This window comes from Maniola jurtina, chromosome 27 (genome assembly GCF_905333055.1).
Source record: "Maniola jurtina chromosome 27, ilManJurt1.1, whole genome shotgun sequence".
Lineage (NCBI taxonomy): Eukaryota > Metazoa > Arthropoda > Insecta > Lepidoptera > Nymphalidae > Maniola > Maniola jurtina.
This window is the reverse complement of record NC_060055.1, coordinates 2,690,614-2,704,832: the sequence shown is the minus strand read 5'-3', so window position 1 is coordinate 2,704,832 and position 14,219 is coordinate 2,690,614. Positions and strand designations below refer to the sequence as shown.

The window sequence follows — 14,219 nt, the reverse complement described above, 5'->3', positions numbered from 1 at the left end:
AGGATTTTTGCTTGTTCTTTGTATCCATTATTAAAATTCAGTTTTATATTTGATACTGAAAATTACGGGTCTATCAATCGACAGAATTTATCGATAATAAAGCTCACATCACTAGACAGTTTTCCCTGCCCACAAAAAAGAAATTGAGCAATTTCTTAATAGCACAATGACAATTCAATATTATTGTTGAAGCGCTGCTTTTAAATATTTTCATGCTATTGATACCTTTTCAAAAGATTTCCTCATCACAATATTACCTAAGATGAAAAATTGAAATATTTTAAATTAGAGGATGCCCGCGACTTCGTCCGCGTGGATTTAGGATTTTAAAGATCCCGTAGATTTTCCGGAATAAAAAGTTGCCTATAATATGTCAATAACAGGGACGCAAGCTACCTCGGTACCCATACAAATCGATTAAGCGAATAGGTCTTTAAGAATCCCGCGAGAACTGTTTGATTTTCCGGGATAAAAAGTAGCCTATATCCGTCTCCGGGATATAAGCTAACTCTGCACCGAAATTTCGTCAGAATCGGTTAAACTGTTGGGCCGTGAAAAGGTAGCAGGCAGACAGACAGACAGACGGACAGACACACTCTCGCATTTATAATATTAGTAAGTATGGATTAAAACTGCGCGTCCTGGCAAAATCTTTTAAATCCATACTAATATTATAAATGCGAAAGTGTGTCTGTCTGTCTGTCTGTCTGTCTGTCTGCTACGTTTTCACGGCCCAACCGCTGAACCAATTTTGATGAAATTTGGTACAGACATGGGCTACATCCCGCCTTCCCCTACTTTTTATCCCGGAAAATCAAAGAGTTTCTGCGGGATTTAAAAAACCGAAATCCAGGCGGGCGAAGCCGCGGGCATCCTCTAGTAATATATAAGGAAAAGGGTCACTGACTGACTGACTGACCGATCTATATCAAAAGATTTTCAGAATTTCCATTGGCTCCAAGCCAGGGTAATTCAGCCAGTTGTACGTACATACTTAATTATCAAGTAAATCATTAACAACACATTTTGTAAGAAGATAGTTTAATAAGTATACAAGTCGTGTTTTAGCTTAATTTCTATTTTTTAGGGTTCAATATCTCCATAGATCACTACCACTTCGTTGTCTGTCTGTCTGTCTGTCGTGTCTGTCAAGACCCGTCTAGGGAACCAAAACCTATAGGGTACTTCCAACTTTCCGTTATTTCCATCTACAAATTTTTCTTCCAGCATATCCTTAGTAAAGGATTATCTTTGGTTATATCAATTAATAGTTCTTTTGCTTTAATTTTTTTAGGGTTCCGTACCTCAAAAGGAAAAACGGAACCGTTATAGGATCACTTTGTTGTCTGTCTGTCTGTCCGTCGTGTCTGTCAAGAAACCTATAGGGTACTTCCCGTTGACCTACAATCATGAAATTTGTCAGGTAGGTAGGTCTTATAGCACAAGTACAGGAATAAATCTGAAAACCGCGAATTTACGGTTACATCATTAAAAAAAAAATTAAAATGTGTTTCAATTTTCAAAGTTAGATAACTATACCAAGTGGGGTATCATATGAAAGGGCTTTACCTGTACATTCTAAAGCAGATTTTTATTTATTTTTATGCATAATAGTTTTTGATTTATCGTGCAAAATGGTGGGAAAATACCCGAATACGGAACCCTCAGTGCGCGCGTCTGACTCGCACTTGGCCGGTTTTCTTGAATCACACAGACAGACAATAATTAAGTGTCAGCGTATTATTTGTAGCGGCTGAATCTATCTATTATTCTATATCTATTTATTATTTATATATCTATTATTTATATATCTATTTACTATCTATTATTTTGTTCATCATCTTTCAATGAAGTCATCATGTCATGCCTCTTAATCTGCTTTATCTTGCGCTGGCTGTCGCTCCTCACTCTTAAGAACCACCAGTCCCTCCGATTTAGCTTCATTTTTAACCTTTGGATCTTCATCTGCCATTCGTTTCAATTCATCCATATGCTTTTCAGAGTCCTTCTTCTGTTTCACTCTTTTCAGGCGAAACACCTCTTCCCTCTCTTTCTCTTCTAGTTCAGAGGTAATATAGTGTGCCGTCGCGTTCAGCCTTGGTATAACAATCTTGGCGAGGACGTTTGATTTTCTGTAACCAAAGGAATTACTTATTATATCCGAGACTACAAAGTCAAAGTCAAAGTCAAAATCATTTATTCAAAGTAGGGTACAATTGTACTCCTTTTGATGTTCGGAATTGTTACATTTGTACGATATAGTGGTGAAAATTTAGAGCCTCAATAACTCAACCGGTAAAGGAGTGGACTGGAAACCGAAAGGTCGACGGTTCAAACCCCGCCCGTTGCACTATTGTCGTACCTACTCCTAGCACAAGCCTGACGCTTAGTTGGAGAGGAAAGGGGAATATTAGTCATTTAACATGGCTAATATTCTTTTATATAAAATAAAATAAAATTACGTAACTTAAAACTAAAGCTACGAGGTTTCCAAACGCGCCCAACTCTGAGAAGAGCCCACAACAAACTCAGCTACACTACCCGAATAGCTAGCTGTATTTCATGAGAAAAGAACTTTTGCTTGAGTTGATATTGTAAGTTAGTGTACCTTTCAATTTGACAGTAAGATAGAATCACTACCCATATTATAAATGCGAAAGTGTGTTTGTTTGTTGGTTAATTGGTTTGTCCTTCAATCACGTTGCAACGAAGCAACGGATAGACGCGAGTTTTTGCATGGTTATAGTTAAACCTGGAGAATGACATAGCTTATTTTTATCCCGGAAAAACAACGAGTTCCTACGGGATTTTAAAATCTAAATCTACGTCGTGGACATCAGCTGGTACAGCAATAAACAAGAATACGAGCGCAGCGAGTGCAAATTTTTTCAAAAGGGGAATGGGCAAAAATGTATGATGTTTGTCACTTGTCACTCGGGATGATGTAAGGATTCTAACTATAAATAAGTATCCCAAACAAAATCGATTCAGGCAGACAGAAGTTATGATGGAATAAAGAACTCACATACATACACATATGAACCCTGAAAACATTAAAGTCCTTTTTTGCGCAGTCGCGTAAAAAACTAATCTAAAACCGTTCTAAAGAAACATTTGGGTATACATATACATATTTGGTTTCAAAAGTGTTTTAAAATCACAGAAATCTAAAACAGTGCAAATTGTTAGAGGATATGTACTATGTAGGTATCCCGTAAAGTTTTTAGTGCAAGGGATGACACTAGGCAAATTGACAGTAACAAGGCAGGACCAAATTTTTTTCAGACTTGCTAATACAGGTGTCTCGACTAACTAAAATAATATTAGCTGTGAGGCCCAGTTGCATATCGTAAGATTAAACTCATGTTAACGTTAAAGTTTATAACCAATAATAATATAATAGCAAAGTGGTAGAGGTACCACTCAATCTAGTTAAGGTTAAGGGTAAAATTTTTGTCAAAAGTAAATGCGTAATCTATTTCGCTTTTTTGATTTTGAAGACTTGATTCGGTCGATTTAAAATAATGATTTAACTACAGATTTATATAATTTGGTTACTTATTTCACTATTATGGTCCAAAAAGGTTCAAGGCATCGCATAGTTTACATGGAACTCAGAACTTTAAACTCTAAACTCAAGACCTCTGGCAGTGGAATCGACATCTTAAATTACAAATATGTACTTCTGATTTTAATTTTAGTAATTAGTCGCAGTGGCAGCCCTAATGTAAACTTCAGTGGTTAAATAACAGGGTTGTCACTCTTATAGTCAATTAGTGGAGACAAGTCGGGCTATTTCAGTGTCGCTTTAATATTTAAAATGCACATTTCCAAACTTTGCGGTCTGCCGACCAAAGCGTATCGAGCTCTAGGTTGATATATCTAAGTTATAGTATATCTATGGTGCAGGGCTATTGCGTAATGCAGTCGCAATCTGCATAGTCTGACTATACTCTATTCACGGAAAAAAATTACACTATTATTATAAAGGCGAAAGTTTGTATGTGTGTGTGTGAGTGTGTGTGTGTATGTTTGTTACTCCTTCACGCAAAAACTACTGGACGGATTTGTCTGAAATTTGGAATGGAATGCACATAGGCTACGCGAACGAAGTCGCGGGCATCAGCTAGTAGCACTTATAAATGGAGTAAAGGTGCCCACGCACTCGAACTGAACTGCAGCTGAACTGCGCGCGTACGTCGTCACTGCCGCGCGGCGCGGCTGGAGAGAATATCGTGCGGGGCGCTGACGCGACGCGCAGTTCCGATGCAGTTCAGTTCGAGTGCGTGGGCACCTTTACTCCATTTATAAGTTCTTTAGTAAGGCACCTTAATCGTCAGGTTTCGGTTTTATCTTGTTGTATGACTAATCATAGAAACAGAAACAGACAATTTCGGGAACAATATCTTCCAGCAATGAGCCATGACTTTGATACCATTTTTACAACGTCAAGCGTAATCAATTTTATGTTTGTGAGGCATAGAGCTGGTATATTATTTAGAGTAGCAAACCTCACGCATTAAGCGTCAAAAAAACGCTCCCTATTAATTATATTAGACCTATTTCTAAATGGGTACCCACTACTCATGTAAGCTTGGAAAATTTAACATTTTAAATACTAGCCTTGTAATATCAACGCAAAGTAAATAGGTATATTATATAAAGTACTTACATATAAAAATATTTAAATGTATCTAAATAAAATAAAACCATGCTTACATTATTGCTACAAACGTCAAATACTATGAGCTTTACCGAATAAAAGCAATTGTTTTATGGTATTTATTAAGATTTTTTTAATTGTGCGATGAATTGTGCTCCTCCTTAAGTTTATTCGGTAATAATTTATCTAAATAATCACGGTCACTAAATAGTCGTGAAAATTGTGTCACAGTTATGATGAAAACCCTTACTTATAAAATTTACACAATGACTTATACACAAATGAGCCTCGATAGCTCAACGGTTGAGAAGCGGACTGAATTCCGAAAGGTCGGCGGTTCAAACCCCACCCGTTGCACTATTGTCGTACCCGCTCCTGGCACAAGCTTTACGCCTAATTGGAGGGGAAAAGGGGAGTATTAGTCATGATAAGCATGGCTAATATTCTTTTTATAAAAAAACATTTTAGGCATACATTTGCCTTGCATAAATCATGCATACGCACTACGCAATGACGTATTTTTTATTAGTAAGGGTATATAGTCTTACTTTATAGCTAATCCACTCGCACTGAACGACAAAAATCATAACTGGCGTCTTGAAAACAGCTTGAACTCCTAGTTTCTAGTTAGTAGTTCTGTTTTCGGGACACTGCGCGCTCTAGTGATATCACAGTTCTATGTCGCGTAAGCTCATTATGTAAATCCAATATGGCGGAACGATAAGTATTTATTGCGAACTGTAAATAAAGGAAGAGGCGTGGCGACTTGGCCTGGGCGGGAAACGACAATAAAATACTGATGAAGGAAAAAATGAACTAAACTTCTTAATAAAAAAACTAAAAATAATTTCAACGAAAATAAAATCTTCTTTTCCGCCATGTTCGCAGTATAATAATATCTCATGACTCATCATCATAATTTAATCCGGGCATGATTTGTATAGTAATTAGATAAGGCTAGCTTTAAGTTTTATTGTAATATTTTCATTAAAGGCAATAAAAAAAATAAAAAAAATAAAAAAAAAATTAATCCATCGCTAGCCCGCTGCAGAACCCAGGGTTCCAGGGTACTAACCCACCCAGGGTCAAAAAGTGCGAATTGGCAGACCTCACACATCTTTGAGAACATTATGGAGAACTCTTAGGCCTTTTTTTTTTTAAATTAAGAATATTAGTCATGCTAATCATGATTAATACTCCCCTTTCCCCTCCAATTAAGCGTAAAGCTTGTGCCAGGAGTGGGTACGACAATAGTCCAACGGGTGGGGTTTGAACCACTGACCTTTCGGAATTCAGTCCACTCCTCAACCGTTGAGCTATCGATAGCTCAACGGTAGTTTGGATTTCAACTCCTCAATCCTGATGCTGCAGGGGATCTGACCACCAAAGCTGATGGGATTTAGAAAATGTCGGTTATAAATTGATATTGAAGATATCATTGACCAAGTAAAGACTTTGTCGTTCACCTCGAGGACCCAACTCCTCAATCCTGATGCTGTAAGGAATTGCATTCTTGGTGATCCCACGGGATTCTGTCCCACCTATGTCCAGCAGTGGGCGTCTATCGATTGACGACTACGAAAACCAACGAGGCATAGATAAAGCAATACCAAAACTCCAATTTCCTACAAAACGCTACTAAATATTACAACAATTAATGCAACTGCATCGTATAATACGATATTCTATCCGATTCGAAAATCGATATCGCCACCGAATAATATAATATTCATAATCGAATCGCCCAGATTTTAGAACCAAAGAGAATCATAAACTATTTAAGCCTTTTACATTTTGCGATACGATATCAATCTGATACGATCTCAGAACTAATGTAATTACAAAATTGGCATGTTTGTATCTCTTGATTTCATTGAGATCCAAAGATATTATAATAAGCAAAACGATTCGTATTTTGATTAAAAGTACTTGGGAACAATGTTACTTAATTTTTACAAGGAACCAAAAGCTTTTGTGCATTGTAAGGTCTACATCTCCTGAGGATGCTCCGGTGTCGGGGCGAAACGTGCGTCGTATTGCTTGCTTGATGGTTGGCTTTTCCTACATGTTTAGCAGTGGGAGGGCGGGCGGTGCATATCGCATGCTGCATGTTGCACCATACAGATTCATATATTAGCGCATTATAGCAAATTAAGGTTTTGGTTCCTTGTATATCACGGACTTTCGCAAAGTTACGTCTGCTTCTATACAATATTTACTTTTTGTTTTTGATTTGTAGTTGTCTCTCACTGTAGACATTTTCAGAGTGGTGAAGGTAAATCGTGAGGAAATCTGCATTTTTGAGACTTCTTCATAGTATTTTCAAATGTTTCAAACTCGGGCTCAACAACAAGTGTAAATTAAAAATTTATAGCGCCCCCGACAAGTGAAGGTTACAGTAATAACTAGAAAAGAGCTGATAACTTTCAAACGGCTGAACCAATTTTCTTGGATTACAGCTAAGAACACTCTCAATCAAGCCACCTTTCAAACAAAAACAACTAAATTAAAATCGGTTCATTAGTTTAGGAGCTACGATGCCACGGACAGATACACAGATACACACGTCAAACTTATAACACCCCTCTTTTTGGGTCGGGGGTTAAAAATAGAAATAAATTATCGTTCAGTATAAAAGACGACATGATGCATTTGTAAAGTATGGATCGAGGATCGAAAGAACGAGTTATAGTGGCAATAAATAATTCCTTCCTCAGAGCGAAACGTCTGTCATTACGGAACTTTTTAATTGCATAGTGTCATATTGTGGAGTTTATCCGTCGTGCGTTTTATACAAACGTAGTTTCGCTCTCGTTTGAATATCAAACTCAATGAAGTTTTGTAAATACCAGAAATTTTGTGGGTTTTTAACCCCCGACCCAATTTTCTTGGCTAAGAACACTCTCGATCAAGCCACTTTTCAAACAAAAAAAAAACTAAATTTAAATCGGTTCATTCGTTTAGGAGCTACGATGCCACAGACAGATACACAGATACACACGTCAAACTTATAACATCCCTCTTTTTGGGTTGGGGGTTAAAAACGTGTCTACAAAATTACATCGAGTTTGATTTGTTAATATTCAATGAGATCCAAACTACGTTTGTATGGAGCTAGTTGCGGAGAGTACGACTTCATGCATTTGCATGGATGGAGGATCGGAAGAGAAACGTTTGTCATTACGGAACTTTTTAATTGTATAGTGTCATTTAATGATAAAGGAAATAATAGCTAAATGACAGGTTAAGACATACTTCAGATCACAAGTAGATACATTTTAGTACTTTATGAGGCGTAAGAAGCCAAAGAAAACAATGTATATAGAAATCCCCTTGATTTACTGAAAAATATTTGTATGAATTCACATCATTATTAACCCCCGACCCAAAAAGAGGGGTGTTATAAGTTTGACATGTGTATCTGTGTTTCAGTGTATCTGTGTATCTGTCTGTAGCATCGTAGCTCCAAAACTAATGAACCGATTTTAATTTAGTATTTTTTGTTTGAAAGGTGGCTTGATCGAGAGTGTTCTTAGCTATAATCCAAGAAAATCGGTACAGCCGTTTGAAAGTTATCAGCTCTTGTTCTTCTAGTTACTGTAACCTTCACTTTTCGAGGGTGTTATAAATTTTTAATTTACACTTTTAATTAAAACTCAAAAAGCGACGAAAGCGATGAAGATCGATGAGGTTAGACGTCGGCTTTTTATTCCGAGGGTTCGATGCCGGGCACGCACTTCTAATTTTTTTTTAAATCCAGGTATAATTCAGCCCTTGACTGCAATCTCACCTGGTGGTAAGTGATGATGCAGTCTAAGATGGAAGCGGGCTAACCTGGAAGGGGTATGGCAGTTTTCATTAAGCCCATTTGGTACTCCTTTGGTTTCTACACGGCACCGGAACGCTAAATCGCTTGGCGGCAAGGCTTTGCCGGTAGGGTGGTAACTGGTAATTAGCTAAGGCCGAAATCTCCCATCAGACCAGACCAGAAGTTAACGAGGTCTGTAACAAGGCTAGAGGTGACCAGGATCGAATTCAGACCCTTCTAATAGAAGGCTGAAGTCTTTAACCACTAGGCTATATCAGCGAGCCAGATAATTAAAATTAAAGTTGAAAAAATGTAAAAATCACACTTCACACTAATATTATAAAGGCGAAAGTTTGTGTGTATGTGTATGTGTGTGTGTGTGTGTGTTCGTTACTCCTTCTCGCAAAAACTACTTGATGGATTTGGCTGAAAGGAGATTATTCTAGCTCCATACATTTTTGGGCCTTTTCTGAAAGTGCCGGCCAACGAAAAAAAATGGTACGGATCGTTAGAACTAGCCATTTGGAGTAATAGTTAATATGGCAGAAAAGTTGTAGGATTGTTCTGAACCAAGATATACAGGGTCGAAGATTCGTCATTTTCATACATTTTATTGATTTCTAAAAGTGCTGAGAAACATAAAATAATGTTAGATATTGCTAGAACTAATGATTTGAAGCAATTGTCATTATGACGCGAAGGCTGTGGGGCCATTATATGTCGTGTTATACAAGGTATACAAAAAATGAATATACTTTGTATAATTAATTGTAACCGATTTTATGATTTTGTTACCGTTTTGATTGTTTTATACGAATATGAATACACGTACAATTATTTTGACTCCCACGAAGTGCTGGATCAGCTGCAATGTGGACAAAATTCGTTTATACATACCTGGATTGTATGCGGCCTTGTAATACTAGGTGATCTCATCCAGCCATCTCCCAAACTCCTGCCACTGGGAATTGGGATATCTCCGGCGAGCTCTGTGATGAATGCACCATTTGGTTATACGTACTGTTCACCATAGTAACTACGGGCTTGCTTCAGTCGATAGCTGCCCAAAGCAACCTGCGTCAATTCTTCTGTGAATCTAGGAAAGTCATTGAATGGAGGATGTTGGCTTCCATAGCCTGGAAATGAGCTCTCCTTCTATTATAATTACATATTGTTTGTGATAACAAGTTCTGCTGAACTGTTTTGCTCACTGACCGTTCATGGATTACGTCAAGAAAATCACGTGCATGCACGTTGTTGTCTATCAGAACATGATAGCCGTTCAGCAATGCTGACAAAATCCTGAAATTATCGATCATGTTACTTAATGTCCGGTTACAAATCCTGAATAACCCTGAGTAAACAAAAATCTCTTCCAAAGCGGTCGTTAATCATTTACATTATCCAGCAGCAAATGGTAAAAAGTCTAGATTTATTGGCTTGGTCAGTAGTTAGCTGGGTTTTTTACTGATGTTTTGTTACTGGCATTTGTGCCACATAACCGCACACCTTAGGAAAGAAAGATTACCTCAAGATTATTTATGGTATCTCTAAAACCATGGATTAAGATAAAAATCCAGTAAAAATCTTCACAAACAAATATAAAGGCTTTTAGTGGTTTCGGAACTTGTGGTTAGGGTATGATTTTCACTGGAAAAAGTAATTAGTGCTTTTCTGAAGATATATGTACATGCCTGTATCTGTCTGTACATGCCCTTTATAGATAGCCTTTCTTTCTTGAGGCATGCGGTTATGTGACACAAATGCTAGAAACAAAACATTTAAATGAAACCCAGCTAATTACTGACCAAACCAATAAATCTAAGCTTGTTCACATTTGCCGCTGGATTGTGGAAGTGATGAACAATTGCTTTAAAAGAGATTTCCGTTTGCTCAGGATTGATCAGAGTGACCGGGCATTAAGTAACGTGATCGATTATTTCAGGATTTTGTCAGCATTGCTGAACGGCTATCATGTTCTGATAGACAACAACGTGCATGCACGTGATTTTCTTGACGTAATCCATGAACGGTCAGTGAGCAAAACAGTTCAGCAGAACTTGTTATCACAAACAATATGTAATTATAATAGAAGGAGAGCTCATTTCCAGGCTATGGAAGCCAACATCCTCCATTCAATGACTTTCCTAGATTCACAGAAGAATTGACGCAGGTTGCTTTGGGCAGCTATCGACTGAAGCAAGCCCGTAGTTACTATGGTGAACAGTACGTATAACCAAATGGTGCATTCATCACAGAGCTCGCCGGAGATATCCCAATTCCCAGTGGCAGGAGTTTGGGAGATGGCTGGATGAGATCACCTAGTATTACAAGGCCGCATACAATCCAGGTATGTATAAACGAATTTTGTCCACATTGCAGCTGATCCAGCACTTCGTGGGAGTCAAAATAATTGTACGTGTATTCATATTCGTATAAAACAATCAAAACGGTAACAAAATCATAAAATCGGTTACAGTTAATTATACAAAGTATATTCATTTTTTGTATACCTTGTATAACACGACATATAATGGCCCCACAGCCTTCGCGTCATAATGAAAATTGCTTCAAATCATTAGTTCTAGCAATATCTAACATTATTTTATGTTTCTCAGCACTTTTAGAAATCAATAAAATGTATGAAAATGACGAATCTTCGACCCTGTATATCTTGGTTCAGAACAATCCTACAACTTTTCTGCCATATTAACTATTACTCCAAATGGCTAGTTCTAACGATCTGTACCATTTTTTTTCGTTGGCCGGCACTTTCAGAAAAGGCCCAAAAATAATGATCTCCTTTGGAATGGAGATAAGTAATATCCTGGATTAGCACATAGGCTACTTTTTATCCCGGAAAATCAAAGAGTTCCCACGGCATTTCGAAGAACCTAAATCCACGCGGGCGAAGTAGCGAGTATCAGCTAGTTATTTATAGGTCGATATAGTTTCCATTAATGGTAGAATTCTGAAGATAGCAAAAATACCTTGAACAGAATTAATTATTTAATGAAGCATGTCATCGATCGCGCCAATTGTCACAAAATGGCCGCCACATAGGGTTGCCACTCTAAGAAAAAATATAATCGTTTTATTTTTTGTATCCGCGTGCTTTTCCTATACCGAGGTTCTGACTATCTATCATTTCCTCAATTTTTTTCTTGGCGGTTGGCCACGTTACCTTTCTTTTCTATTTTCCAGTTTAATTTGTACATACTGAGATAGGTATTCACAGGATCAAGACCTAAAATAAGTGTAATTTCTCTAGGTATTTCTTAATTTGCAAAACGTTGAAAAAACACTTTGTTTTTTTCGATTTCCCGACAAATGCGTGCAATTTTTAGTTTGTTTTTGTACTAAAAACCCTTTCTCATTTTGAAATATAATTTCATAGTTTTAAAAATATATGGCAACAAACCAGCCCTCCCAATTGTATCACATCACACTAATGTTATAAAGGAGAAAGTTTGTATGTGTGTGTGTGTGTGTGTGTGTGTGTGTATGTTTGTTACTCCTTCACGCTAAAACTACTGGACGGATTGAGCTGAAATTTAGAATGGAGATAGATTATACTCTGGATTAGCACATAGGCTACTTTTTATCCCGGAAAATCAAAGAGTTCCCACGGGATTTTTAAAAAACTACATCCACGCGAACGAAGTCGCGGGCATCAGCTAGTAAGAAAATATATTCATCGTCACTGTAATCGGTAACAATTTCTGCCTTTTGATTGGCTGTGAAATAAAGGTAAACAATCAACCAATCAAGGGGCAGAATTTGCAGTCGATTACGACTAATACGCACAATACAGCAAGCAGCATAAAACCGTAGTGTGGAAATCCCTACAAGAATTCTACCACCACCACACCAACAACCTCCTCCATCAAGAGCGCCACCTCGCCAACAAACTGGCCCACCAGTTTGGCGAGCTATAATATTAAAGATCCATGGTAAATTATTTTGATTAAATAAATTTAAAAAAAATTGGTTGTCGGTAAAGTCGGTTTACTGACGATAGTTGAACGTGACAACAAAGGCCGATTGTGCTTCTTTGTCGCTCGTTCCGCGCTCTCGCTTGCACTTCAAGCCTTACATGGAACGCCTCAGAGCGAGGTAACGCCGCATGAGTCATGTTTTTTCGTGCGTGCAGTCGGCTCTATCGAATTATAAGACGTTGTCACGTCAAAAAAAATGCCTAGTTCTAGACATCTCTATGGGTTAGTAACTGGTAAGGAAGCAACCCTAGCCACGTGCAATTTCGCCGCCATCTTGTCCACACGTAAGCGTCGTGTGGTCAATTTGATGATGAATATTAGAAAAGGATCAAATTACGGCCGTTCTTGCTGGAAAATCATTCCTTTTTCCACCTACTACGTCTGACTGGCTTTTGGCATAGAAAAAAAAGAAGAAAAGCAAAGAAATTGTATCCAGTGGGTTTTTATTTCATGACGGATTTAGATTGAAGTTGAAAACGCAAATCCATATTATAAATGCGATCGTGTGTCTGTCCGTCTGTCTATCTGTCTGTCTGCTACCTTTTCACGGCCCAGCAGTTTAACCGATTTTGACGAAATTGGGTACAGAGTTAGCTTATATCCCAGGGATGTGCATAGGCTACTTTTTATCCCGGAAAATCAAAGAGTTCCCACGGGATTCCTAAATACCCATCCGCTTAACCGATTTGCATGAAAGGAACCGAGGTAGCTTGCGTCCCTGCAATTATTGACATGGGCAACTTTTTATCCCGGAAAATCAAGTAGTTCCCACGGGATTTCGAACAACCTAAATCCACGCGGGCGAAGTCGCGGGCATTGGCTAGTATTCAAATAATTAGTAAAGTTATTAATTATTAGCTGACTAGCTGATGCCCACGACTTGGATTAAGCTTATTCAAAATCCTGTGGGAACTCTTTGATTTTGCGGGATAAAAAGCAGCCTATGGATCCAGGGTATAATGATCTATCGCCATTCCAAACAGCTAAATCCGTCCAGTTTACACTAACTTATATCTTATTGACTTCTTCTGGGTCTTGCTGCAGTCGGGTAAAAAACTTGACAAAAGCTTGAGAACTTTACACACCATAGGGGTGATAACTGATACATTGCTCTACATTTCCGTAATATTCCATTTTTTACGAAGACAGTAAGACATACTGAAAGGCTTTTTTCTATATACGGATTACGGAAGAACAATAAAAGAGAAAATAGTATTGTATAATGGCACACAATTGCTTGCGAATTACCAGTCTTTCAAGAGATCGATGGCCTGTTTTACTTTCTTAGTAGGTAAACTGATGGGCCCCCACTTTGCATGAATATTTACACAGAATTGATATAGAAACAAGCTTTTTTTTTCATATACAAGTTAGCCCTTGACTGCAATCTGCCTTGGTAGTGTGATGATGTCTTATGTCATCATAATGTTCGCAAAGGTGTGTGAAATCTGCCAATCCGCACATGACCAGCGTGGCCACTATGGCCTTAACCCTTTTAAGAGGGTAGCCTAAATTCCTGGGCGCAAGTCACCACTGTACCAAACTCATGAATCGGGTAAACGCATGGGCCTCGAAGAGTCCCGTGGGAACTCTTTGATTTTCCGGGATAAAAAGTAGCCTATGTCAGTCCTCGGGATGTAAACAACAGTGTACCAAATTTCATCAAAATCGGTCAGACTGTTGGACCGTGAAAAGCTAGCAGACAGATAGACAGACAGATCTTCGTATTTATAATATTAAGTATGGATTT

General features: G+C 38.0%; 1 protein-coding gene across 2 annotated transcripts in view; it reads right to left on the bottom strand.

Annotated features, from left to right (window-relative positions):
• Window positions 1-1,722: 1,722 nt before the first annotated feature.
• The window catches only part of LOC123878978 (V-type proton ATPase subunit D-like), a 49,166-nt gene continuing 36,669 nt past the window's right edge, over window positions 1,723-14,219 (bottom strand). The window contains exons 6-7 of one of the 2 annotated variants that reach the window (XR_006798918.1): window positions 1,820-2,132; window positions 1,729-1,763 (exon numbers count right to left, since the gene is read on the bottom strand). Coding sequence is in view for 1 of the 2 variants with exons in the window: in XM_045926391.1 (XP_045782347.1) it covers window positions 1,871-2,132 (262 nt within the window). In the remaining variant the exon portion in view is untranslated. Of the gene's footprint in view, window positions 2,133-14,219 lie in introns of both variants that reach the window. The other variant, XM_045926391.1, reaches the window with a different exon arrangement.